This window comes from Haliotis cracherodii, unplaced genomic scaffold, assembly GCF_022045235.1.
Source record: "Haliotis cracherodii isolate W230 unplaced genomic scaffold, xgHalCrac1.p SCAF_15, whole genome shotgun sequence".
Lineage (NCBI taxonomy): Eukaryota > Metazoa > Mollusca > Gastropoda > Lepetellida > Haliotidae > Haliotis > Haliotis cracherodii.
In genome coordinates, this window is record NW_027266270.1 from 25,117,808 (window position 1) to 25,144,888 (window position 27,081).

Genomic DNA, 27,081 nt, shown 5'->3' on the forward strand with positions numbered 1-27,081 from the left:
TGTTCCACCAGGTACAGATGGACAAGCTGTGTGTCCCAGCATTATGTACAGCAAGTATGTACAGTATCTACAGGTAGGGCCAGCTCACTCTCCAGTCACCAGCAAGCCTAACGCAGGCCAACACATGCTTACCCATAGAGTGACCAGAAGCGGCAATAAGAACATCCATATCCTCAACTATAGTGAGAAATCTCATGAGTCTGTTAGGGTTGACGCCAATTTGAACAGATCAAGTTTGTATGTTCCAGAAAACACACCCGAGAAGTATTGACGATAAGTTAAACAGTATTTCGGTCATATCAGGGCATGTCAGATTAACATGAGCAAAAGAGGATGTGGTGCAGGTCTTACCCCTTACTTTGGTGAAACAGAATGATGATAATGTTTTAAGGTCAGGTTAGAATTACAGGAGCATCTCTCAAAGGTCTAGGATAATCCATGCAAAGCTTCAGCTTCATACTTAGGCAAAAATATAAGATGTTGAAAATTAGCTCACTTGGACTTCCGTATGGATATGATAGACTTATTTGCGACCTTGACCTTGACCTTACTTGTCACACGGAAAGTAATGTCTAAAAAGCTTTACTGAAATATCTCTGCTATTAACAGTTTTGTATTATCCTCTTATGCTCTTGGGGAAATGAGAGTGAGTGAGTTGAGTTTTAACGCTGCTTTGAACAGTATCCCAGTTATCTCACAGCGTGTCAGCTTAATGTGGGAGGAAAACCTAAAGTGATGCAGGTCTCGGACATTTACCACTTTGATGAAACCCGGTACGATATGGTGCTGACAAAACTGGAAACATAATCATGGCAAACTTGGATTCGCAAATTGCGCCGCCTTAGACAACTGGGCAACCTGTGCCCAAGAACACCTGGATCAACAGAATCATTCCTATATACCCTCCCACTTGAATGGTATAATAAAATTAATAACCACTTAAACATTAAATCCCAAGGATGAAACTTATTCATCTTGTTTCCTGACAAGTTATTTTGTTTCAACTTATCGGCTGTTTTCAGCTTCAGTTACTACACCTGCTGATGCATATATACTGGGACATGGAGTAGAACCAACCCCATGTGATAACCCAAACAATGGATGAAGGTCCTTCTGATGTACAGTGGTCATAAATATACTTGAAACATCATACTTCATAATACATAATGAGGAAAGTACAGCTACGTAATGTCCATGCATAGGTGAAGGTTAGGTGAAGGGTGAAGGTCAGGTGAAGGGTGAAGGTCAGGTGAAGGGTGAAGGTCAGCATGATTTAGTTACAATCTTCTTGGTGGGAATATGAAACTCTTGGACCAATGACCAAACAAAAATAGCATTATAGACACTATATATATGCTCTACAGTCTGTACCCAGTTTTTATTTTGCCTAAACATGATTAGTTATATATGAGAAACAGAGACATTGCTACTGTGTAATATGGAAATCACTAACAGCTAGATTAATTTTTGTCTTAAACTTTCAGTTTGAAGACAAAATGTGGTTTGAGATTAAATCAGACTTACTTGGACAGCCACTGGCTTGAACCATATTGTCCAAGTCACTTTTTAATTAGGTGTTAATAATTAGATATGATTGTAAATATGCAGAGTGTAACCGCTGTATACCAGCAACACACTTGATTCATTCTTTAACTATACAATTAAACACAACCAAAGAATTCCAACCAGCATGAGGGAGTAAATGTTAGTTTATGTTGCATCCCGTAAATATTCAGACTTGAACCCCGTGGGGATTCCAGGCTAGAATGGGTCCCTAGCAACCTATGATGGTCCTAAGACCAAGTGGATCAGGTGGTCAGGCTCGGTGACTTGTTTACTGTGTCATCATACCATGAGAGCGTGGATCATTGTTCACAACATCAATCACTGGATTATCGGGTCCAGATTTGATTATATAAAGGTCACTGTCAAATAGCAGGAATATTGCAAAGTGTGACATTAAACAAAGTCTGTTCCCAGAAGGCTAGTTATTGATTGAGGACCTAACTCCACCAATGGAGAGGATTAGACAGAGCCCAGTCCAACAAAGCCATCAAAGCACAATGACTATGATAAGTTGATGTCAAAGAATGGGAGCTACCAGTCTTAGGCCATGACACTGATCAGATAGCTTTGTGGAACAGGGCCCAGCCAAACATGGTCACCACCTTTGGATCAGCCCTTGTGACAAACATTGAGCACAGGGACCTTCTTTGCTCTGGAATCCACACGTGTTCAACACAGCTTCACACTGGCTGGTGCATGTCACATTTATAATACATGTTAGCGTCATTCTATTTCATGCTGTGGATTTTGAAGACAGCCATTACACAGATGAGTCAACCTAAAACATTGGTATATTGCATAGACACAAGGTAGGCAGGTCATCTGTATATAATATTAACAATTAATCTTTCTTTGCAGTCAACAATAAACATTATTTTCACCTATGCTAAAAGTGTCAAAGGCCATTCCAGGTTAACCAAAAAATACAAAAAACACTTCTTATGTTATTGTTCTTACAAACACTTTATAATATATAGTAAATGTGAAATTTCATAATACATACAGAAATACCTGAATAATTGACAAAATGATATTTGAAATCGGGCCAAAATTCTATGAGAAACTTTAGAGACACACTGGATAGGATAATCTATGCAAAGTTTCAGCTTCATAGGCAAATTTATTTCACAGAAGATGTTGAAAATGTTACTGACTGATACAGAACTCTGTTAATAGTTATCCTTTAATCTGTTACATGCTATAACCCATGAATGGAGAGAACCATGCCTATATACCTCTCCCCTTTGTATGTGATAACAAAGTTTTTGACCACTGGTTCCAATTTTTTTCTGTCAACACATGTAATATCACTATTTATAAATAGGACAAATTCAAAATATTTAAGATTTTAACCAATCCCAGAAATATTTGAAATACATGTATGTCTTGAATGACACATGGTATTGTGACAAACATAAAACATAGCACATCCTTACATACATGTATGTTTCTATAAACATCAGTCATGATATCTTTCACTGAAAACAGATAGACATGCAAACAATATCTGAAATCTGCATATGACATTACCTACAAAACCAGCACTTTCTAGAAGTTTCTAATAAACTAAACCAATACAAAAATAGACACTTTTTACAAAATATCCCAATAACAAGTTCTCCCCAGCAATTTGAAATGACACTTTATGTACAAATGTGATGCTCTGTACATCATCACAGCATTGAGGATCCCCATAAAAACACTATTCAAGTCACTTCCATGGACTCGTCTACATCATACAGGTGCCTGTCTTCTCCTCTACAAGAAGACAGTCAGGATATGTTCACCAGCAAACCCTTGCACTAGCTAAACTGCTTCCCAAAACTGAGGCAAGGAAGTAAACTGACTATCTAAGTCCAGTTTCCACCCTGCTGAACTAGGCTAGAATTATGAAATTATATTTTTCATTATAGATCAGATCGTCTTGACTTGGCGCCACCATTTTGTTTCAAGCAAGAGGTGGAACCTGATTGGTCAACAGGAGGGACATAGAAAGGACATAACACGTAAAAGCCACTAGTGGCACTACTGTCGAGCCCAGAAATTCCAGCATAGTTTGGCAAGGGTGGAAACTGGACTTTTACAGTCAGTCAACTCTCTTGCCTCGGGGAGATGTACTTTATCACACATGATTCTCTATACTGCAATAAAGAACTAAAACTGAATAATGCTTAGTTGATGATAATATCTTCCACACAACTTATTCAATAATCTGACAGTGAAGAAGAGCATCTCTTGAAAATTTAAAGATTTCATAGTGTGATGACAGCCAGAATATGAGAATTATGGCAACCATGTAATACAGGTAAGGCATTTAAAGGAATTACATGTACACTGTTACTAAACCTAGGAAAGGCTGACTTTAACACCCAGCAGCGGCAAGTTCAGGATTTTGAAAAAGTTGAGGTCTAGACATTCCTGGAGGGACTGACATAGGTTGACACTTATCCGGAAAAGGGGAGGTGCGCACTCCCTACACTCCTGATCTATAGTGAGCTTGTTTGCCACTTCCAGTAGGTTCGCTTATCAATATTAAGTACACTCAGGCAAGAATAGTCTACTGAGAAAATTGAGAGAACATATACCCAGTGTAAATGCTCTCTTAATTTCAGTTCACACAGGATGAGTTGCTGGAAACAGAAACACTGGACCGAATTGGATCAAGGTGGCAAGGATGGTTGGGTGGTTGAATCACATTCTTAAAGTTTAATTCTGTATGTTCAGTGGGGATGGGGTGTATGCATGCGTGTGCAAGTTTTGAGTTTAAACCTTCAGTGTTGGGGATCCACTTGACAAGTATTTCAATCTGGTTCAGATCCATATTGCCACATCCTCCAGTTTCTGTTCCCAGGTAAAGTCAGGCATAAAGAGAATCTCAGTCACTCTTCACAGTTCATTTCTATAGTTTTGGAAAGCAACTTCACAATGGCTGAAGCCATGAGCATGGATTACCTCCCTTTATCCCTGGCAGACGACTTCCTGTGAGTGCAGCCTGCTATGGAGGTTTGTCTTCACTAGAGTGCACCTGAACAAAACAGAGCCAACAGTAGTAAAATCACTGAGAAAGACTCATAACATGAAAATAAAACAGATGAGACAGGATGACATGGATGAAAGGGTTAATTGATTGTACAAAGAACACAGAAACGTTTCTATCAAACAACAGATTAGCTAGGAAAGTGCTGTGATGAGGGACCCACAGATGAGGTTTGGAGCACCAGCAGAGGATGACAGATCGGAGGACAGCAGTCGCAGCGAAGCAAGGAGGAGGGTAGCCAGTGTATGGTACTACATCCTTTATACTAGACCCACTTGGTTCACAAATATCATGTACTACAATAACAATAACTCCTTTGAAATATCAAGGATAAATTATTTTCTCAGACAAACAAACCAGGATAACCTATTACCTTTGAATCATTGAGCCATCATTTAGCTGGAATATTGCTGAGTGTGGCACCAAACAACAAACAAACAAATATGGGGCCTCTATGTTGACTAAGTAACAGAGAGATGCATCTTCTGTACACAATCATGACAAACAACAGTTCAACAACAGACAACTAGTGAGCATGCATAATGACTTGTGATGTAAATACTCCTATCTTACATACAAACTATATATGTGTACTAAGAAGACAGAAACAGCTACTAGCCACATGCAAGGATCATCCCAAAGGCTCCATCATTATGAAGACTGTTTTACTCGTAATCTCATCATCGGTCCCTCTGACTAGTTTTGGGGTTCACTCTGGGAAATTTCCGACATTGGCCTTTATGTGAAAATTTCAAATATTCCAGAGGCACACCCACACTTGCCCATACAGCATAATGTTAAAATTTGAAAATGTGGGCCTTTTTTTCAAATTTATGGGCTAAAAGCACAAGGCTCCACCCTAGAATTATCAACACTTCCATAAACAATGTTTCCATATATCTAGGGGGCGGTCGGGTAGCCTAGTAGTTAAAGCGTTCACTCATCACGCCGAAGACCCGGGTCGATTCCTGACATGGGTACAATGTGTGAAGTCTCCCTCGCCGTGATATTGCTGGAATATTGCTATAAGCGGCGTAAAACCATACTCACTAACTCACTCACTCCATATATCTAGACTAATGAGTGTTATCAGGAGTTATTTACCACCACCATTAGTAAGTGAGAAACAAACAGATTGATGCCTTATATGGACATGATGATATGAACATGCACCAGTTGAATATTTAATGAACCGTTTAGAATATTTTTAGAACAAAGTCATAACTTGTTTCTTTATTTGTTGTTTTAATGCTGCACTCAGCAATATTCCAGCTCTATGACAATAGCATTTGAATAATCGAGTCTGAACCAGACAATCCAGTGATTGATATTATGCGCATCGTTCACTGTCGGGGTGCAATGACGAGGAATCAACCAAGTCCCCAAGTCGGCCAATCCCATCCATTAAGTCGCCTCTTAGAACAAGCATAGGTTGATAGGGGCCATATAATCATTTAATTTCCACCATCCTAAAATTTGCTAATCAGTCTTTTTTCATGTTATTTTCATTACATTGATTACTTTCTACTGACCAATGATCAATCATCAGCGATCACATGATCCTTGAAGCATTCCCAGCCATCACATGACTTCCATTTAAAGTCTTGGTGACAAAGGGGACAATCCTGTCCGTCTGAACACCTCTCAGAGTCTCCCTCAACACTCTCTTCACTGCTGAGGAGTTGACAGATTTGCCCATAGATTCCGCCACTAACTGACCTCGCTGCTGAAAGGCTGCGGCAATCTCTACATGGTTAAATAAGAAATATCAGAAGTTCAGTTGACATAAAGTTCATAACGCTTCGAAGACATTTAAGTCCTTCAGGCCTTGCACAGATGACCATCTCGTTCTGGATGTGCCCACAGTCTTACCCACTACGTAACCCACCTGCACTAGTTTTACAGCCAGACACAAAACATGCATTGTAAGAAACATAATCCAAACAATTTACATGTACGTACTATATACTAGGAACAGTATTTAAGGGAACCTGTGTCATTTCAACTTCAAGGTGAGGTGAGGTGAGGTGAAATGGGGTTTAACATCGCACCCATGATTATTGCACTTATATAGCGACGTGCATGCATGTGTGTGTGGTTGCTTGTACTGGACCGGACTGATGCCGATTAATAGTGCTAGCTCACTGAGATACCATGCCGATTTTAACATGAATACCCCACTCAGACACAGTATACTGACTCCGAGCCGACCAGTCCTTGTTTTAGCCCCTTAATGCCGAGCGCCAGACAGGGTTACAAAAAGTACCATCTTTTAACGTCTTTAAGTATGACGCGGACGGGGATCTTCTGCTCTCCAGGCGGACGCTCTACCACTAGACAGCGGAGGTGGTCTCAACTTCAAGCATGAAATGACCAGCTTTGTGGCACGAGATTGAACGTGGATAGCAAACTTGATTGAACTTTACACATTGCACGGGTATAGCATGCTGTCCACGGTGAAACATCCTGGTTACTCGCATGTGCCAATAAATGCCATAGCCACATAGTTCATAGATGGGGTACAATGAAACAAAATGCCACCAAAAGTGAACATGAAAGAAAATGAAAAAATGTGTGAAATAGGCAAGATTGAAACTGGCCAATTCCAGAATGTAGGTGCCCGGCACTTTAGTTGATTTGAAAGTATGATATCGCGACTGATGGAATGATATCAGCAAATGGGTGGGGTTAAGATTAGGATAGGCAATGAAATCGAACTCCGGTTCATAAACTGTCATGTGGATTTTGGTTGATTGCAGGATTTGCAAAGCATGTGCACCGCCAACTCAGTATCAACAGATATTCTCCAAATCGTTTCATGTTTTTAATCAAGGTGCTCACATTATTTGATGCACTTCACGATGTAAGATCCGTTTTATCACAATATAGATCTTGATTATCGATCAGATTGTCTTGACTGGGCAACGCCATTTCGTTTGAAACAAATACAAGTGATATGAGAGGTGGAATCTGATTGGTCCATAGGAGTGGCTTAGAAGGGACATAACTTGTAATAACCACTTGTTGCGCTACGATCGAGCCCAGGAATTCCAGCCTAGTTTGGCAAGAGTGGTAACTGGTTAACTCTCTTGCCTCAGGAAGATGAGGACAGGAGGAGGGAGGCCAAGGAACACTACTCCCAGACAGGATCCATATGTACGCACTATAGTGTTAAGGAACAGATTCACTTCTGCATTAGAACTGAGGGACATCTTCAGGCCTGCCACAGGAATCTGACTCTCAACATCAAGGATAAAAACAGGTTGAAAACTGCAGGTCTGAAATCAAGATGTCCTTCATAGGGAATGTGTCTGACTGTTGCACACAGCACCTCGGAGAACAGTGGGCACAGCAGTTTGCAGGTCGTCAACAGATATGCCATGTTTTTTTAAGAATTGCGGTACTGTTTACGCTTGCATGATAGGAATGGTGGTGGCAGTATCATGGCCTCGGTAGGCATCACATACAACAATACAACAACGGATCTGATGTTCGAGCATGAGAACCTGACAGGTCGACATCATGTGGACCAAATCACATCAGAACTGATGAGGGGCAGTCGGGTAGCCTAGTGGTTATAGCGTTCGCACGTCACGCCGAAGACCTGGGTTCGAATCCAGACATGGATGGGTACAATGTGTGAAGCCTATTTCTGGTGACCCCAGCTGTGATATTGCTGGAATATTGCTAAAAAGCAGCGTAAAACCAAAGTCACTCACTCACTCAGAACTGATGTCCAACTCATGTCCTTACAGAGTGTTGCAGTCGACTGTCTGAGCCAGCAAGGTGTCACAACTTCCCCTGGCCAGCCAAATATCCAAACACGTCACCAATTAAACATGGGCCAAAGTGTTCGCAACCAACCTCAGGTTTCCCAGAATTTGCAACACCTTGGGCAGGCCTTACAAGAAGAATGGCAAAGGATCCCATGGGAAGAAAAAATCCTGCATCAATTCTCACAGGGCAGGGACCAGATATTGCCTTGAATGAATTCTATGATGTTATTTCCTTAACATAATTTCTGAATAAATTTGGGGGTTTCCTTAAATATTGTTCCTGGCATATTTCAACATATGTGATCATGTTAATAATTTTTATTTTGATAAATAAACTCCACTGAATTTATCATTTCAAAATGGACAACCTATGTGGGGATAATTCTACAGTCAACTCACATTAAGCCGTAATTAAATTGACTGAGGCAAAAGTCTCAAATTATCCTACCTAATTTTCAGGGCAAGACACTGTGTGTTTTGATCACATCTCATTTTGATTTCCCTGGATTATATAACATGGTTCTTACTCTCATCAACTGTAGGCATCCATTTCATTGTTGGGAACATGAACTGACTGATTCCAATCGAGACCAAGGTGGTCAATAATCTCTCAGAAGTTTCAAGCTCATGTAATACTGCCACCTGACCTTAACTTACTAAGATCCAACAATTAATATTCACTACAGAGACTTGATAAAAATCAAAATTTAACATAAAGTATTTATTTCTGAATACTTCTATGCTTCAACAACACAATACACAGAGTAGGTTATCCCATGTTAGGCAGTTAAGTGGGCATGTTAGTATCAGGAAAAGAAGCATATAAAAACACACTGCCAGACACTTAGTGCAATCACATATACATGTATATATACCGGTACATGAGGTATGGGATAGATAAAACACATGCACTACAGACAGAAGCTTAATTCACAACTCATCACATAGACAAAACCAACATAAATAAATATAGTCGAACCCATTGCCTCCATTACGAAAGTCCCGAATTCACAGTACAGTCCAAGCACACTCATACTGTTTATCCCCAATTTAACAAAATGAGTCGAATTCCTGGAGCTCAATTTATGCTCCCAAAAATTAAAACTTACCCTGATATGTCAAACTCATTTTATTTTTTAAACACAACTTCAAACATAATAATATGAATAAAATGTCTATGGATGCAAAAATGTAGATATGAAAAATATTCTGGTTTTATTTCTAAAGACATTTACATAACATGTATGGCGAGATCCTTCAGTAACAAAAGGCTTTTGTCGAACTACTTCTTGGTCTCCAGGAGTTCCAGACAATGGGAAGCGACTGTACATAGTAAGTGTTAGTGATCTAACTATAATGTCAGTCCTAATACAGAACGAAAATACAAAAACAAAGAATTTTAGATACAGAAATATTACCCACAGTAGTTGTTGAGTTTAGAGGCAAGGATAAGGTGTTGTTCTACATTATTTATTTATTTGTTGGTTGTTTTATGTCACACAGGGGACCTATTCTTCCCCTATATCCGCAGGATGTTCATCAATCAATACAACATCCCTTCATATCTGATCAGGTCTCCATGGCACTGGGTTGGATGGGTTGGATCTGGTTTAATCAGGCCTATAGGTCATGTCCTTCTGCTCAGGCTTGGGATAGCTCTGGCCATGTCTGCATGACTCTTATCAAGGTGGCTCTGGCCATGTCTGCATGACTCTTATCAAGGTGGCTCTGGCCATGTCTGCATGACTCTTATCAAGGTGGCTCTGGCCATGTCTGCATGACTCTTATCAAGGTGGCTCTGGCCATGTCTGCATGACTCTTATCAAGGTGGCTCTGGCCATGTCTGCATGACTCTTATCAAGGTGGCTCTGACCATGTCTGCATGACTCTTATCAAGGTGGCTCTGGCCATGTCTGCATGACTCTTATCAAGGTGGCTCTGACCATGTCTGCATGACTCTTATCAAGGTGGCTCTGGCCATGTCTGCATGACTCTTATCAAGGTGGCTCTGACCATGGCCATGGTCTAGTCTGCATGACTCTTATCAAGGTGGCTCTGACCATGGCCATGGTCTAGTCTGCATGACTCTTATCAAGGTGGCTCTGACCATGGCCATGGTCTAGTCTGCATGACTCTTATCAAGATATATCTGGCCATGTCTGCATGACTCTTATCAAGGTGGCTCTGACCATGGCCATGGTCTAGTCTGCATGACTCTTATCAAGGTGGCTCTGACCATGGCCATGGTCTAGTCTGCATGACTCTTATCAAGGTGGCTCTGACCATGGCCATGGTCTAGTCTGCATGACTCTTATCAAGATGGATCTGGCCATGGCCATGGTCTAGTCTGCATGACTCTTATCAAGGTGGCTCTGACCATGGCCATGGTCTAGTCTGCATGGCTCTAATCAAGATGTTTCTGACCATGGCCATGGTCTAGTCTGCATGGCTCTAATCAAGATATATCTGGCCATGGCCATGGTCTAGTCTGCATGGCTCTAATCAAGATGGATCTGGCCATGGCCATGGTCTAGTCTGCATGGCTTTAATCAAGATGGATCTGGCCATGGCCATGGTCTAGTCTGCATGACTCTTATCAAGGTGGCTCTGACCATGGCCATGGTCTAGTCTGCATGGCTCTAATCAAGATGGATCTGGCCATGGCCATGGTTTAGTCTGCATGGCTCTAATCAAGATGGATCTGGCCATGGCCATGGTTTAGTCTGCATGGCTCTAATCAAGATAGATCTGGCTCTGGCCATGGCCATGGTCTAGACTGCATAGCTCTAATCAGAACGGCTCTGGTCTGTCTAGTTCTAAACAGTCCATGGTCTTGAAATGTCAACTGATATCCAGTTGACCCTTATCGAGTGCAGTTGCCAATTTAATGCAATGTGATCATACTTTTTATATTGTTTGCATGTCTTGATGCCTAAGCAGAATTGACTGTGAGATTTTGTAAGAAGATAGGAAGAGGGGGGTGTACAATGACACAATCAACCAAACCATGTCGCCTCTTACAACCAGGATAGGTTGCTGGTGGCCAATTCTAACCTGGAATCCCCTTAAGACACAACATGCAAGTGGGAATGGGGCCCTAACCTTGTGGTACTAGCTCGATCTCAGTGAGAAAGCATCCTCTCCCCAACATGCACAGACAGGCAGACAAGTACAAGGTAACACTCACTTTGTGTGACTTTCTCCATCACATTTGCTGCTGCATTCTCAACCTTCCTGTCCAGGCCCTGCTCTGCAATCCTCTGCGCCACCACGGGCTGGATTGGCTCGTGTCGATGATCCTCAAACATTGCAGACATCTCTGCAATCAAAACAAAAGCACAATGATAATTCTAAACATTGCACTGATAAGCTGAGTATCATTTGAACTGTGTGTTACCATGGTTACTGTTAACAGAACATTCCTGAACTCCCAAACTCCAAATATGCAGAGCAGAGATCAACTTACATGAGAATAACATAGGTGCTGCTGTCACTTAAAGTAAGTTTGTTTGTTTGTTTGTTGTTTTACGCCGCACTCAGCAATATTCCAGCTATATGACGGCGGTCTGTAAATAATCGAGTCTGGACGGGACAATAAAGTTAGTTGCCCAGTTGGAATCTTTAGTAGGTAGCTCATGACTGTGATTATGAAATCTTTTAGAAACTAGCAGGCCACATTTTATATATCTCTCCATGAAGATGCTTCAATGACACTGTCAAACCTATGATTTTACAGTTGTGTCAGAATGTGTTGCACTGATGGAGTTATCTCCCCTGGACCACTATCTGCAGGTGACTCGAGCAACAAAGGCATAAATTCAAATTTAGCTTTATCTGAATAAATGCTTGGGGGTGGGGGATGGGGGGATGGGGGGAGGGGGGAAGGAGAGAAACCTCAGTTACCTCCCTTGAATTAAGAACATTTATGTCAACAGTAAGTCACTGAGCAGTTCATTTCTTCAACAGTCCAAAGTGTGAACTTCTGCAGTTATTAAAGTATAAATTTACACCAGCAGAAACATCTCCCCTGACTACTCACACAGCTCATGAATACCTCTGTTTCAAACCAATATATTACTGTATTGATAATAGTTTGTTTAAATTGCAAACTGTACTTAAGTATTCAACAGCAGAGTGTGGTGTGTCCACATGGGGAGTATCGCAGCTCCAATACATGCAGGGATGATGCCAGGATTCCACACAATGTGTGCTAGGCAGGCACCTACCTTCTACCACAGAGTGGTACGCAAAGTGTAGATACAGGAGGAACAGGAGATGTAATGAAGCTAGAACCACGATCACGATCAGCCGCTCCGTCTTCCCACTGGCTCGCGACATGATTATGCATGCCTGAAACAGGAAACAGGAAAACTCATCACAAATCCGACCCCAATTTCTCGAAACAAACCTAACTTTTAACCTAAATCTAAAACTGAGTTTGCAAAAACAACTCAATAGCGTTTCTTGAATCAAAATCAGCAAAAATTCATCATAATTTATAACTCAGCATCAGATATTGATCACAGTTTGTGTTATTGTCGTGATGTGGCACAAGATTTGACTTCCGTTACTAATGTAAACACTTCTCTTACATAAAATAACACCTCAACGATCAATGTCTCATATTCCCGAGGCAAGAGAGTTAACTGACTTTCAAAGTCCAGTTTCCACCTCGATCGTAGGGCAACCAGTGTTTATTACAAGCCTCTAAGCCTCTCCTATTCACCACTCAGATTCCACATCTCGTATCACTTGCATTTTCTTCAAACAAAATGGGGTCCCCAAGTCATGGCAATCTGATCGATAATCAAAATCTATATTGTGATAAAACGGGTCTTACATCGCAATGTGCATCAAATCACGTAAGCATCTTGATTAAAAACATGAAAAGATTTGGAAAATATTTGTTGACAACGAGCTAGCGGTGCACATGCTTTGCAAATCCTGCAATCAACCAAAATCTGCACTGAAGTTTACCAACCAAATTTCAATTTCATTGCACGATTTTGATTGGACTAAACACAGACTCGTTAGTCCTGCTAAAATGTAACTCCATAATACCAGCCTAGTTCGGCAAGGGTGAAAACTGGACTTTTAAAGTCAGTTAACATTCTTGCCTCGGGAAGATGTTGATGTCTATGTCTCGTTAGTGGAGATAACCAGAAATGCCACATGACATTTCTATATGCATGATGTGTATACATGGTATAAGCATGACATTTGTTTGTTTGTTGTTTAATGCCATGACATCAACCATGTCACTGAGCCTGACCACCCAATCCATCATGTGACCTCTTACAACCAACGTATGTTGTTGGGGACCAACTCTATCCCGGTATCCCCAAAGGGAGAGAAGGATCATATCCATAGCTTGATATTCATGATAGAAAAGAGATAATTTTTGGTAAGAGGCACTTAGAAACCAAATTGATGGTTGTAGTGGCAACTGAACAGGATCAGATGGTCAGGCTCTGTGACTAATTACAGTCAGCAACTTTAGCCACTATCAGATCCGCATCTTGTAACATTGTGTTCGGTCTACATGGCCTAGGAGTGAGTGAGTGAGTGAGTGAGTGAGTGAGTGAGTATGGTTTTACACCAATTTAAGCAATATTTCAGCAATATCACGTGGGGGACACCAGAAATGAGCTTTACACATTGTACCCATGTGGGTAATCAAACCACAAGGCTCACCGACCTCCCTCAGTCAAGTAGAGCTTAGCTGGCAACTAACTGTCAATACCTTAACAGTAAAATCTACTGAAAATGAAATAAAGTTTGGGCACAGACTGTGATGGGCAATGTCGTGCAAGTTTTCAGACAGTGCTTTACACCGCCTACAATATCTGTCCAGCCAGGTTACCATGGTTACACAACATTCACTTTAAACTGTATACTGAACATTGTATTAGGGATGATTTTGTTTGTTGTTTAAAAATGGATTCAGCAATATTCCAGCTAAATGACAGTGAACTGTAAATAATTGTGTCCAGACCACGCAATCCAATGATTGATATTGTGAACAACGATACACGACCATTCGTCAATTCCATTAGTCGCCTCTTCCAGCAAGGATAGGTTGCTGGGGATATTTTCTAAACTTAAATCCCCTCAGGTGATGGATGGGGCATGAGTGAGTGAGTATGGTTTTACACCGCTTTTAGCAATATTCCAGCAATATCACGGCGGGGGACACCAGAAATGGGCTTCACACATTGTACCCATGTCGGGAACCGAACCCGGGTCTTCGGCGTGACGAGCAAACGCTTTAACCACTAGGTTACCCGACCGCCCCGGATGGGGCATGAAGTTTTGCTATGTATTTCATATTGTTTGCCGTACCATTTTCAGTGCAGAAAGCCCTCCAACAATAGCCCAGAGTAGATAGAAGAACATATGATCATGAGTGGTGTGTATCACAGTTCCCAGGAACAGTACAACACAGTGGCCAAACAGTCCATAGCCCTGAAACATGGGAGAAGTGTTACAACGTACTACACAGTGGCCAAACAGTCCATAGCCCTGAAACATGGGAGAAGTGTTACAACGTACTACACAGTGGCCAAACAGTCCATAGCCCTGAAACATGGGAGAAGTGTTACAACGTACTACACAGTGGCCCTGAAACATGGGAGAAGTGTTACAACGTACTACACAGTGGCCCTGAAACATGGGAGAAGTGTTACAACGTACTACACAGTGGCCCTGAAACATGGGAGAAGTGTTACAACGTACTACACAGTGGCCCTGAAACATGATAGAAGTGTTACAACGTACTACACAGTGGCCCTGAAACATGGGAGAAGTGTTACAACGTACTACACAGTAGCCCTGAAACATGGGAAAAGTGTTACAACATACTACACAGTGGCCCTGAAACATGATAGAAGTGTTACAACGTACTACACAGTGGCCCTGAAACATGGGAGAAGTGTTACAACTTACTAAACAGTAGCCCTGAAACATGGGAGAAGTGTTACAACATACTACACAGTGGCCCTGAAACAATGGAGAAGTGTTACAACATACACGTACTAAACAGTAGCCCTGAAACAATGGAGAAGTGTTACAACATACACGTACTAAACAGTAGCCCTGAAACATGGGAGAAGTGTTACAACGTACTACACAGTAGCCCTGAAATATGGTGTTACAATGTACTACACAGTGGCCCTGAAACATGGGAGAAGTGTAACAACACACTAAACAGTAGCCCTGAAACATGGGAGAAGTGTTACAACATACACATACTAAACAGTAGCCCTGAAACATGATAAAAGTGTTACAACATACTACACAGTGGCCCTGAAACATGATAGAAGTGTTACAACATACTACACAGTGGCCCTGAAACATGGGAGAAGTGTTACAACACACTAAACAGTAGCCCTGAAACATGGGAGAAGTGTTACAACATACTATACAGTGGCCCTGAAACAATGGAGAAGTGTTACAACATACACATACTAAACAGTAGCCCTGAAACATGGGAGAAGTGTTACAACGTACTACACAGTGGCCCTGAAACATGGGAGAAGTGTTACAACGTACTACACAGTGGCCCTGAAACATGGGAGAAGTGTTACAATGTACTGAACAGTGGCCCTGAAACATAGGAGAAGTGTTACAACATACTACACAGTGGCCCTGAAACATGGGAGAAGTGTTACAATGTACTAAACAGTGGCCCTGAAACATAGGAGAAGTGTTACAACATACTACACAGTGGCCCTGAAACGTAAGAGAAGTGTTACAACATACTAAACAGTAGCCCTGAAACGGGAGAAGTGTCACAACGTTCTACACAGTGGCCCTGAAACATGGGAGAAGTGTTACAACATACTACCCAGTGGCCCTGAAACGGGAGAAGTGTCACAACGTTCTACACTGTGGCCCTGAAACATGGGAGAAGTGTTACAATGCACTACACAGTGGCCCTGAAACATGGGAGAAGTGTTACAATGTACTAAACAGTGGCCCTGAAACATAGGAGAAGTGTTACAACATACTACACAGTGGCCCTGAAACGTAAGAGAAGTGTTACAACATACTAAACAGTAGCCCTGAAACGGGAGAAGTGTCACAACGTTCTACACAGTGGCCCTGAAACATGGGAGAAGTGTTACAACATACTACCCAGTGGCCCTGAAACGTAAGAGAAGTGTTACAACATACTAAACAGTAGCCCTGAAACATGGGAGAAGTGTTACAACATACTACACAGTGGTAAAACATGGGATAGCCCTGAAACATGGTGTTACAATGTACTATACAGTGGCCCTGAAACATGGGAGAAGTGTTACAACGTACACTTCCATTCCAGATAATGGCTTTAAAAGTACTGGAATGGAAGTCACCAATTTGAAACTAGTGCCGCAATGCTTAAGAAAGCTGATTTTTTTGTGACTACTGTCAACTTCCTGTTAATGATTTTATGGGTCAGTCAAAGTTCGCAAAAGGTCTTTCTGACGTGACCTGAAATAGGATGTCCTCAGCGGTAGCTAGAACCTGTATTCGATTTTAATGAGATTGAGGTAATCTAGGTATGTGATTAATCCTGTTTTGTTTATCCAAAGCAATTATTGTTTATTGTTAAGCAAATTTATTTCTGCAACCGTTGAAATATCCAGCTATTCGCCGACTCGTCTCGAATCAAAACACAGGGCTGTGTACTCGCGGGCAGATGGCAACGGTGTACAATGATCACTGTGTCAGATTAACAAGACTGATTAACACAGTGGCACTGAAACATGCTGCATTATTCCCTGCAGAGGAGTTCGTGTGATGCCTGCATTCAGTCAGTAAGAAAATATCTGTAAAGACGTGCACAAAAACTGCAAAAGCTTCTTTGGATAATTATGCAATGTGTTGTTATTCTAATTGGTCGTTGAATTTCTTCATGTGTATTTGTACGCAAGCAATTCAAAACTTGGTGATGGTGATTTGTATGTTTTATACAAATAAGCACCAAATCCACAGCTTATCGGGAGCCTTGATCTTGTACTCACCACCATAGACAACACCTGCACCATCGCTATCCTGACGTTGCACACGTAACTGAGGAACCATATGAAAGATGACGTCCCGAACCAGTATGAGAAGCACACCACAAACGCCGTTCCCATCAGCGTCCCCTCCTCCTACCAACAGTAACATGTGGAGTCAGTACTTGTTGGACAGCCATTTATCTTTAGCAAAACAAATGTGGGTTTTGACTGGGATAATCCAGAAAACATAATTTCACCCACTGACAGTGTACAAAATTAAGCATAACGGTCAAGGGGCCTTTGTCATTAGGGGCGGTCGGGTAGCCTAGTGGTTAAAGCGTTCACTTGTCACGCCAAAGACCCGGGTTCGATTCCCGACATGGGTACAATGTGTGAAGCCCATTCCTGGTGTCCCCAGCCGTGATATTGCTGGAATATTGCTAAAAGCGGCGTAAAACCAAACTCACTCACTTTGTCAATAATCTGATGTTGAATATTAAGAGTAACTAGGACCATAGGAACGAACCTCAAGCTTAGATGACTGAGTCAGTGGAATCTACTGCAACTTATATCTTATTAGGACATAAACATGAAGCCTTTATCCAGGTGTTTTGAAGGCTAGTCCAAAGGACTAGTGTAAACCATGTTTCCCTGTACTAAGAGTAGCTAGTCCTGCTTGAAAGAGACAAAACTGTTTACTTTCTTTACATTTGGTCAGTCTTATTGAGTAGCAAAATTGAAACATTGACAACTGGTTTAAAATAACATCCCTTAAATGCTACAAGTCAATGAGAACTATCATCTTTGTATTTTTTCTTGTCCTCAGCACAATATAGTTTTCCCGGGTCAGCAGACTAGCGTGATTGTCAAAGGCTGATTGTGTATAACCCAATATACGAACCACAGAATGGGAAGAAACTTTCATCTGGTACAGCAGCAAAGCAATCATTGTGAAGATCACCATCAGCGGTCCATATAACTCCTTTTGAATTCGCTGTAACAGACAGTGCATTTGTTGTCACACAACACAGGCACTATCACTTTTTGTTGTCATACAACACAGGCACTATCACTCTTTGTAGTCACACAACACAGGCACTATCACACTTTGTAGTCACACAACACAGGCACTATCACTCTTTGTTGTCATACAACATTGACATACATTTAGTAACTGTCTGGCAACTAACTTATAACATATGTAAATCTGGATAACGTATCACAGATGAAGCCCATTTCAGCAATAGAGGATGTTACGTGTACGCGAGATGGGTCCAATTACACATGCAAGTGACTGCCTGAGAGAAAGACACATGTGCGCGTGACTACCTGTCAGTGGACCATGGATCTTAACATGTTACACAAAATCATCTTGACAAGCTTATTTATCAAAACAAAAATAACCCAATTACGTACAGTCATTGATAATTTATTAGTTATAGAATAATTTGAACATGATGAAAGTAAATATGAAAAGAAAAAAATAAATTGTAAAATTTATAGGGATGTGCCAAAGTAAAGCACAATTCAGTGTGATTAACTAAGATGCTAGCCAATGCAGCCCCCAAAAGTACTAGAATTTGTACTATACTTAGAAAGGGTATCTGGTTGCTGAGAAATTATCAGCATGATCACAGGATACATAAAATGTGTGCACAACCAGGAGTGGGGGTGCTGCCTCACCTGTCTCTGACTGGTAGGTTTCTGTGGTATCATGGAAAACAGCAGCCTGGAGGAACAGATAGAGTCCGGGAGTAAGTGTCATGGTGAATGTCATGGACATATTGTTTGTTTGTTTGTTATTTAACTCTCCACTCAGTAATATTCCAAACCTATGACTCTTTTCAGTAAATAATCAAGTGTGGACCAGACAATTTAGCGATTGACATCATCAGCATCAGTCTACGCAACTGGGATACGATGACATGCATCAACCAAACCAGCAAGTCTAACCACCTGATCCCAATCGCCTCTTACAACATGATGGACATATTACAAAGTATTGGATACAACATTACATAACAATGGCCAGGTCAAATATTTCTTACACTAGATCGTCTACACCAATATGCAGAGGGATTGAGAGAGACAGAATCTTAACTTCACTTTGAAAAATCATAAAGTGACATGACATAGACATCTACCACTATATTGAAACCCCTCAGGAGCTTACAGACCTAGGATCATCAAAAGGACTGGCTGGAGTTCCATCAAAAAGTTGATAATTAAACATTGATATTATCATGTGATTATAAACATTGGAGTCGGTGCACTACGATAAATCACTAATTTGATGAAAATGGTAAATTGATTAGACATGAATAAAAGTAACAGGTTCTTCAGCTCACATGGTTCATGGTTTCAGACACAATCATGATCATGATGGCAATAAATGAAATTCTAAATAATTGGAAATCAAATTGTTTGGTCGCTCAGTTATTGTTTAATGCAGCACTCAGCAATATTCCACCGATGTGACTCCGGTCTGTTAATCATCAAATCAGGGCCACACAATTCAGTGATTGACATGCGATGAACACAGCCAACCAACTCACAGTTAGGCCACCCGTTACATTAAGATGCATTTACGACGGTTACCAGAGATTTTTAACTGACATTCAAATAACCTTCACCCAACATCGATGTATGCAAAGAAATCAAAAGGATTCCACACATTATATATTCACTAATATTAGATTTATCAAATACCTACATATATATTCTGTATAAAGCTCATTGACATAAACTGATGATGATGCCTGAATAAATGGCAGTGGGTATTCAGGACAGCGATGTTAAAAATGGGAAACGTAATTCTGGACTGTCTCTGAAATGACAACATTGCTGCGATACAAGTTCAGTTTCCTAAAAAAATCAGATTCAAAGAAGTTGTTGAAGCACTGGACACATGGTCGTATATGAAGAATAAAAGCCATTGGACAGTGCTGCTGTTTTCACATTAATTCTTCTTGCACTCGACCCGTGAAGATTCTGGGGTAGAATAGGTCTTCAGCAACCCATGCTTGCCATAAAAGGTGACTATGCTTGTCGTAAAAGGCGACTAACGGGATCGGATGGTCAGGCTCGCTGACTTGGTTGATGCATGTCATCCATCCCAATTGGGTGGATTGATGCTCGATATCAATCACTGGATTGTCTGGTCCAGACTTGATTATTTACAGACTGCCTTCATATAGCTGGAATAATGCTGAGTGTGGCGTTAAACAACAAACCAACCAACCAACCAATCTTCTTGCACTCAAGGAAACATGAACAAATGGGAGAGCTATGAACCAAAACAATCATTTCAAAATCAATATTTTAATCTGCTAATAGCTGCAATATTGCTGATGGGCTGTCCCCACTCACTGGGTGAAAGTTTATTCATCCAAAAGGTATTATCACCTTGAGAAAAGGAAAAGAGATCTGACTATTTTATAACATACAATCTCGCAAAAAAGAATGTCTGCCACTTACCGCCTCTGAACCTCTTTAGGTTCAACATCAAAATAAGGGCGTAGAATGTCAATGTTGCCATAGATACTCCAAGCTTTCTGAGCACTCTGTCTCCCTGCATTCCACATCTGTTGTAATAACATTAACGTGAAGATTATGATAGTAAGTAAGTTCTAGTTTATAAAATTTTTAACAATCACCCTCATGCTTTAACAAAACATATATAAAGCATATGAAACAACCACATAATGGTTATCTTAACCATGTTAACTTGCTAACATGCATAAAATTAATTAAAAACTTTCAATTAACTCATTTTGCTGAATGTGATATTCACATAAAAACTAATGCTGAATAATCTTCCACACATAGAGTGCTCATTGCTTTCAACACATCATATAACAAATCATTGTAATATAATTAAATTTTCCTTGAGTTCATTGAAATTCCTGCATTCTGATTAGTTGAATTGGTCATGTGTTATTGCATTCATTTCCCAATGAATGTAAAAAACTAAGCCACGCCCACCAAAGCGGACTACTTTTATTACTATGGAATGTCAGGGAATCCCAATATTACATGCGAGGGAATTCCCTTTCTGTTCACATATATTGCCATGCACAGGGCATTTAGCCAAATTCTTGCATATTCCTTGTCCAAACAACCCTTTGAGACCGAAGACTTGCTGGCTTTTTTTGTCCCGCTCGCCAGAACTTTCATGTCTTCAGGTTTCATTTGCATTTTTCCAACTGGGTCTTCTCGTTCTCAGGGAACTAATTTTCGAATCTGGCGGTACCTGACCATGTCAGTTGAAACAGCCGCCTTTTCCCGGACATATTTGTTCCGGCAGTTCTTCTCACCTCTAGGCTTGATTGACAGGTCCTATTAACTTTGTTTTAACCCTACCCTCCATTGATTGGCTACTGACTTTGTGGGCGTGCCAAGTTATGTGCATATATTAAACAATCATATCATGGGCGGATACAGCTTTTTTTAAAAGGGGGGGTGCACAATTAAGATCTATTTATTGTCTTTGGTGGTAATTTATACAGAAATAAAGATTTTTTTCGAAATAAAAAGGGGGGGTGCGTACCCCCGCACCCCAACTCTGTATCCGCCCATGCACATGATTCACGTATTTCTAAACCTGGAATGTTTATCAATCTCGTCATTTTTGTCTGCTTTGATATAAACAACTGTTTTTGGTTAAACTATTATATGTTTTCGTTGTGGAATTTAATAATAAGCACTGACTGAATTTTTTTCTGTTCATTGAGGTATGAATCGAAAAACCGATGTGCAAACCGTCTAGCGGATTGTTACAAAAGTTTTCATGTCAGTTTTTTTATTCATACCTCAATGAACCGAAAAAAATATGCAGTCAATCCTTATCAATAATAACGATACATACCATTTGTGTGACATTTTGACCAACCCGCTGACGGACATCATCCATGAACTTGCCCTCTTTGTCTCCACCACTCTGTGGTCCTGAATCAAACGAACAAAGAACCAGAGTGACGGAATAAGTGAGTGTTTAACTGAATGAGTGTTTAACACCACAGATAGCAATATTCCAGCCATAAGCAATGTAAGTGGCCAGCAGCTTTATCATCAGGTCTTCCATACAAAATTTAATGATGAACTATTCTGAAAGGAGGGTTTTGTTTACCCGACATGTTGTTCTCATAGTCTGAAGCATCCCCATCTTCATCTGTCATCTCCACTCCTTCCATCTCCAGTACTGCTGACCCCTGGTTCATGTCCTGTAACCATAGCAACATATTATCAAGCATATTGTCACCTTCAATTACCATAATTAAAATCATGACCATTTTTAAAACATGATATGTGTAAGAGTTAGATTTTTGAGAACATGTTAGATTCAGACAAGTGTCAGTTACAGATGAATATTTGGGAGGACTCAAAACACAATTGGTAAAATATTGGTTATTTCTGTAATACTATAACTACCTTGAAATTACATTGAAATGTATCCTCACAAGATGGCCAGCAGATAGAATTGAAAGGATTAATGTTAACTTAGCATTACCACATGTTTGTGTTTCTACTGAGCAGATCATTCAGCGGCATCAGGATCACTGACCATCATGCTTGTTGTCCGATGGAATGTTAACATGTCCTATTTATTAGATTCAACAGAAACTTCAGTGCAGTGGATGCTCTCTTACTAAAATAGATAGTATAGTTAAGCATCTTTTGCCCTGTCTTATATATATATATATTTTTGCTTTAAACATTCTATTTCCCACTAAAAGTACATAAGACACTGGTAGCAAGATACAAGTGGATACATATTTTGCATTCTATGTCATATAATGTCTATAACAGGGACTAAAGTAGGGGTGGCAACATATTTTAGACATCAGTCACATCTGTTTTGGAAACAAACATTTTTTTCCCATCAAATGTCAAGAAGTAACAAATTGGTGTATCACAATCAATATCACCATAGTCTTCCAACCTCAGTCTCATTACAATCAGATCTTTCCGTGTGAAGATCTGCGGACACCTCCACATAAACAGACATTCATTGCACGATCTAAATCAGTAAATGAAGAATGTGTGGGTTATTGAGCCAATCAGATGACAGCTCAATGAAACGGTTTCGAGAACTCAAGACAAGCTGCATATATCCCCACATCACATGTTTTCAAGACACACCTCTTTTTAATCCCCTTAACACTACGTGACCACATGCTTAATGATGTAAACAAGGGAGATGCTTCAAAGCCCACTGCCACTGAAGTTATTTATGAATGAAGTTCACACACAGTAGGCGGGGCACTGCTGTAATGTAAACCACATACCACATGCTACTACAGCACTAAATAGCATGCAGTAACACAAATTCTACAATATCATATGACTGATCTTGTCGTGCATCTATTTTTAACTTGACTGTGATGGAGGGGCTTGAAATCATGTAACGATAACAAGATGGAACCTTTCCAAGAGCCATGATTGGGTCCTACAGTCAAGACATGACTGTAGGACTAAATTGCGGCTCTCAACAAGACGGCACCTGATTGCTAGTCTCGGTCAACCAGGTAATATTGCTATAGAATTAACAAGACATGGTCATTTGTCAATCCAAGTGTTAACAGAAATAAATGTCATCATTTTTGTGTATTGGGATTGTTATTTGACAGTAATGGACACTAATCAGAAATACTTCTGAGGGAGTTGAAAGCCCAGTTCACGTGGATGTGTGCAAAAATATGCAAAATAAATCACCATTACAAAATGAGCACCAAACTAATTTTGAATTGCCTTCGTAGATATGTTTTGAGGGAAACCCAACATCCAACTAAATGATTTAATAAACTTACGACAAGTTATCATGCAATTGAAAACACTTTTGTATTGTTGCATTAACATTTATACATTTCTTCAGCGACACAAGTCTGCAAGTTTTAGCTACATTAAATAACTATAATTAGAGACAATCTCTGAAATCATATCTTCCACAAACTCTCACTGTCGGATTTATTTTTCAGAGAAAGTCACTTTCAGATTGTTAGGTGTGCATCGCGTGAAAATAACAATTCTCCATAAATTAGATCTTGTCCAATGTGGGCATTAAGACATCATGGGTTTAGTCACCCCAATGTTGGCAAGGAAACGGCAACTTACGGCTTGTTGACCAGCTTGCCACGGAGACGAGTCAGCCATGTTGACAGTTGTGCACTTCCGCTAAATTAATCCAGAGTTATGCCCCTTAGAGCACCTGCGATCTTCTATTCTTTCCAACATTGCACATGTTTGAAATAGAATTTAACAAAATTAGAAAATGTTTTTTTCTTTCCTACACGTCTTTCAACATGTTTCAATTATGAACAAAATTAAATTAGATCAGTAAAGAACATAATTTTAGTTTTCATTTCAAAATAATGTCCATTTGCTTTATATTTTAACCAACAATCACTTTTAAGGAGATCATCAAGAATAAGCTTCAATCTTTTTTGGTCAGCCGCTCGCAGGTATTTGAAAAGGTATTAATTAGGAGAAAAGCATACTGTGTTTTCTAAGTAGTGCTAAGTTACCTGTAGAGTAAGCCACCCTAAATTGAATTTGGAACCGAACGCGTAGCGTGGGGTTTCAAATATATAATAAATCTTGACACATTTGGAGAGGGTGTGTATCAATATGCGCGTCAAAGAGCAAATGGTCCAATCGATATATATATATATAGCGCAACATAAAAAAACGTATAGTCAAAACGCACCATTTCAATGAATATGTGGGTATCATACACCCATTTCTCGCGAAATCGAAAATGCACGAACTGTCACGAACTGTACTGGCTATAAAACTGTGGCCGATTCTTGGACCTATCACTCCCTGGTCAACGATGCCACACCTAACTAAAATTCAGAGAAACCAGGCTATCGGACGTTTGGAAGCTGGAGAGTCTGTCCAAGATGTTGCCAAGATGTTGCCCGTCATTTCAACGTTAACATAACCACAATTTACCGTCTCCTGCATCGATACAATGCTACACAGACCACAGATGACCTTCCTCGGAGAGGTCGTCCTAGGGTCACCACACCTCGACAAGATCGGCAGATTACCCGTCAACACCAGCGACATCCGTTCCTAACTGCAAGTGAAAGTGCTCGACAGACCATAGGAACACATAATCGACACATTAACCGGGACACTGTGATCCGATGTCTCTGTTCCAACAACATCAGATGTCGCCGACCAGCACGTCGTCCTGTACTCCAACCACGACATCGACAAGCACGACTTCAGTGGGCACAGGGTCATCACAATTGGCGTCATCGTGAGTGGAGGCGTGTCATCTTCTCTGATGAAAGTTGCTTTTGTGTCTCCCATGCAGACGGATGAGTCAGAATTTGGCGGCATCGAGGTGATCATTTCGCTGACAGAAACGTCGTGGAAAGGGATCCATGGGGTGGACCTAGCGTCATGATATGGGCAGGGATTGGACTTAATACGAGACTTGGACCCATGTGACTTCTGAATGTTGGTCAAGGTCGGGCACACGGCGTCATTGCTCAGCGGTATATCGACCAAGTGATCAGACCCCACGTTGTTCCATTTTTTGCACATCATCAACAACACATTTTCCAGCAGGATAACGCTCGTCCCCATGTTGCCAGAGCTACCATGGCCACAACATCCGTGTTCTACCGTGGCCAGCCCCCAGCCCTGATCTGAACCCTATCGAACACTTGTGGGATGAGGTTCAAAGGCGTATGTACAATGTGCGCCCAGTCCCTACAACTGCCGATGAACTACGCACAGCTGCTCTGGATGTGTGCAGGAGAATCCCTAGAGCCTTCAGAAATCGTCTGATCCACTCAATGTACAGGAGATGTGTAGCAGTGATCAATGGTAATGGTGGTCACACCAGGTATTGACTGACATTTTGGGTATTGACCCGAAACCGTGTAAGCACCTAACATTTGAAAAAAACAATTATGTCATCTGCCTTTTAATCAATTTTTTGTCAATCTTGCCCTATTAATATTTCTTGTCCTTAGTGTTGAAAATAAATAACGTATACTGCGTACTCGACTTGCGTTTCTTTTGCGTGTGAGTATATATACCGAACGCGCAGCGTGAGGTTTCAGATATATAATAAATCGTGACACACATTTGGAGGGGTGTGTTTTAATACTTAATGGAGGTAAGCATAACACGCTGAGAATCAGTAAGTATATCCCGTATCAATATAAGCGTCAAAGAGCAAATGGTCCAATCCATATATACCGAACGCACAGCGTTAGGTTTCAAATATGACGTCAAACTGACGTCCAAAAGAAACTTTACCAACTGAAAATATAAATTTCAGACAAAGTATTTTATTTTTCGATGAAGTCTATCTAAAACACATAACCTAAATACAACAATAGTGTATGCAGAAAATGTTAATCGTCTGTTACATGTTTGCGAGATAACACGCGAAAAAGTGAAAAACACGTGCACCACGGACAACTGCAAATGCACATGCGGGTAAGGGTATAAAACGATTGCAACGGCAAGTCAGACATCCACAGTGATAAAAAAACACCAAAGAAAAGCCACGACTCACAGTCGAACAACGTGAACGAGCCTTGGGTATGGTACAGATGGGAGCCACGCACGCCCATATTGCACGAACCTTCGGTTGCTCCCGTGTTGCCGTTACCAACTTGATGCAACGTTACAGACAGACAGGGTGGACCGCTGACAGGCCAAGAACAGGCAGACCCAGGGTGACCACGCC

General features: G+C 40.8%; 1 protein-coding gene across 2 annotated transcripts; it reads right to left on the minus strand.

The window, feature by feature from the left end:
• Positions 1-24,535, minus strand: LOC139462411 (protein YIPF3-like). Of its 2 annotated transcripts, XM_071244110.1 has the most exons (12): positions 24,480-24,535; positions 22,495-22,588; positions 22,234-22,313; positions 20,844-20,950; positions 19,050-19,095; positions 18,268-18,360; positions 17,388-17,519; positions 14,722-14,844; positions 12,606-12,729; positions 11,567-11,698; positions 6,136-6,349; positions 1-4,591 (listed from the first exon to the last, which is right to left on the minus strand). In XM_071244110.1, the coding sequence occupies exons 1-11, from the start codon at positions 24,516-24,518 to the stop codon at positions 6,156-6,158; spliced, it is 1,164 nt and encodes a 387-aa protein (XP_071100211.1). In that variant the 5' UTR covers positions 24,519-24,535; the 3' UTR covers positions 1-4,591; positions 6,136-6,155. The 2 variants fall into 2 exon arrangements, with proteins under 2 accessions (XP_071100211.1, XP_071100212.1); XM_071244111.1 differs by lacking the exon at positions 6,136-6,349.
• Between the last annotated feature and the right edge of the window lie 2,546 nt (positions 24,536-27,081).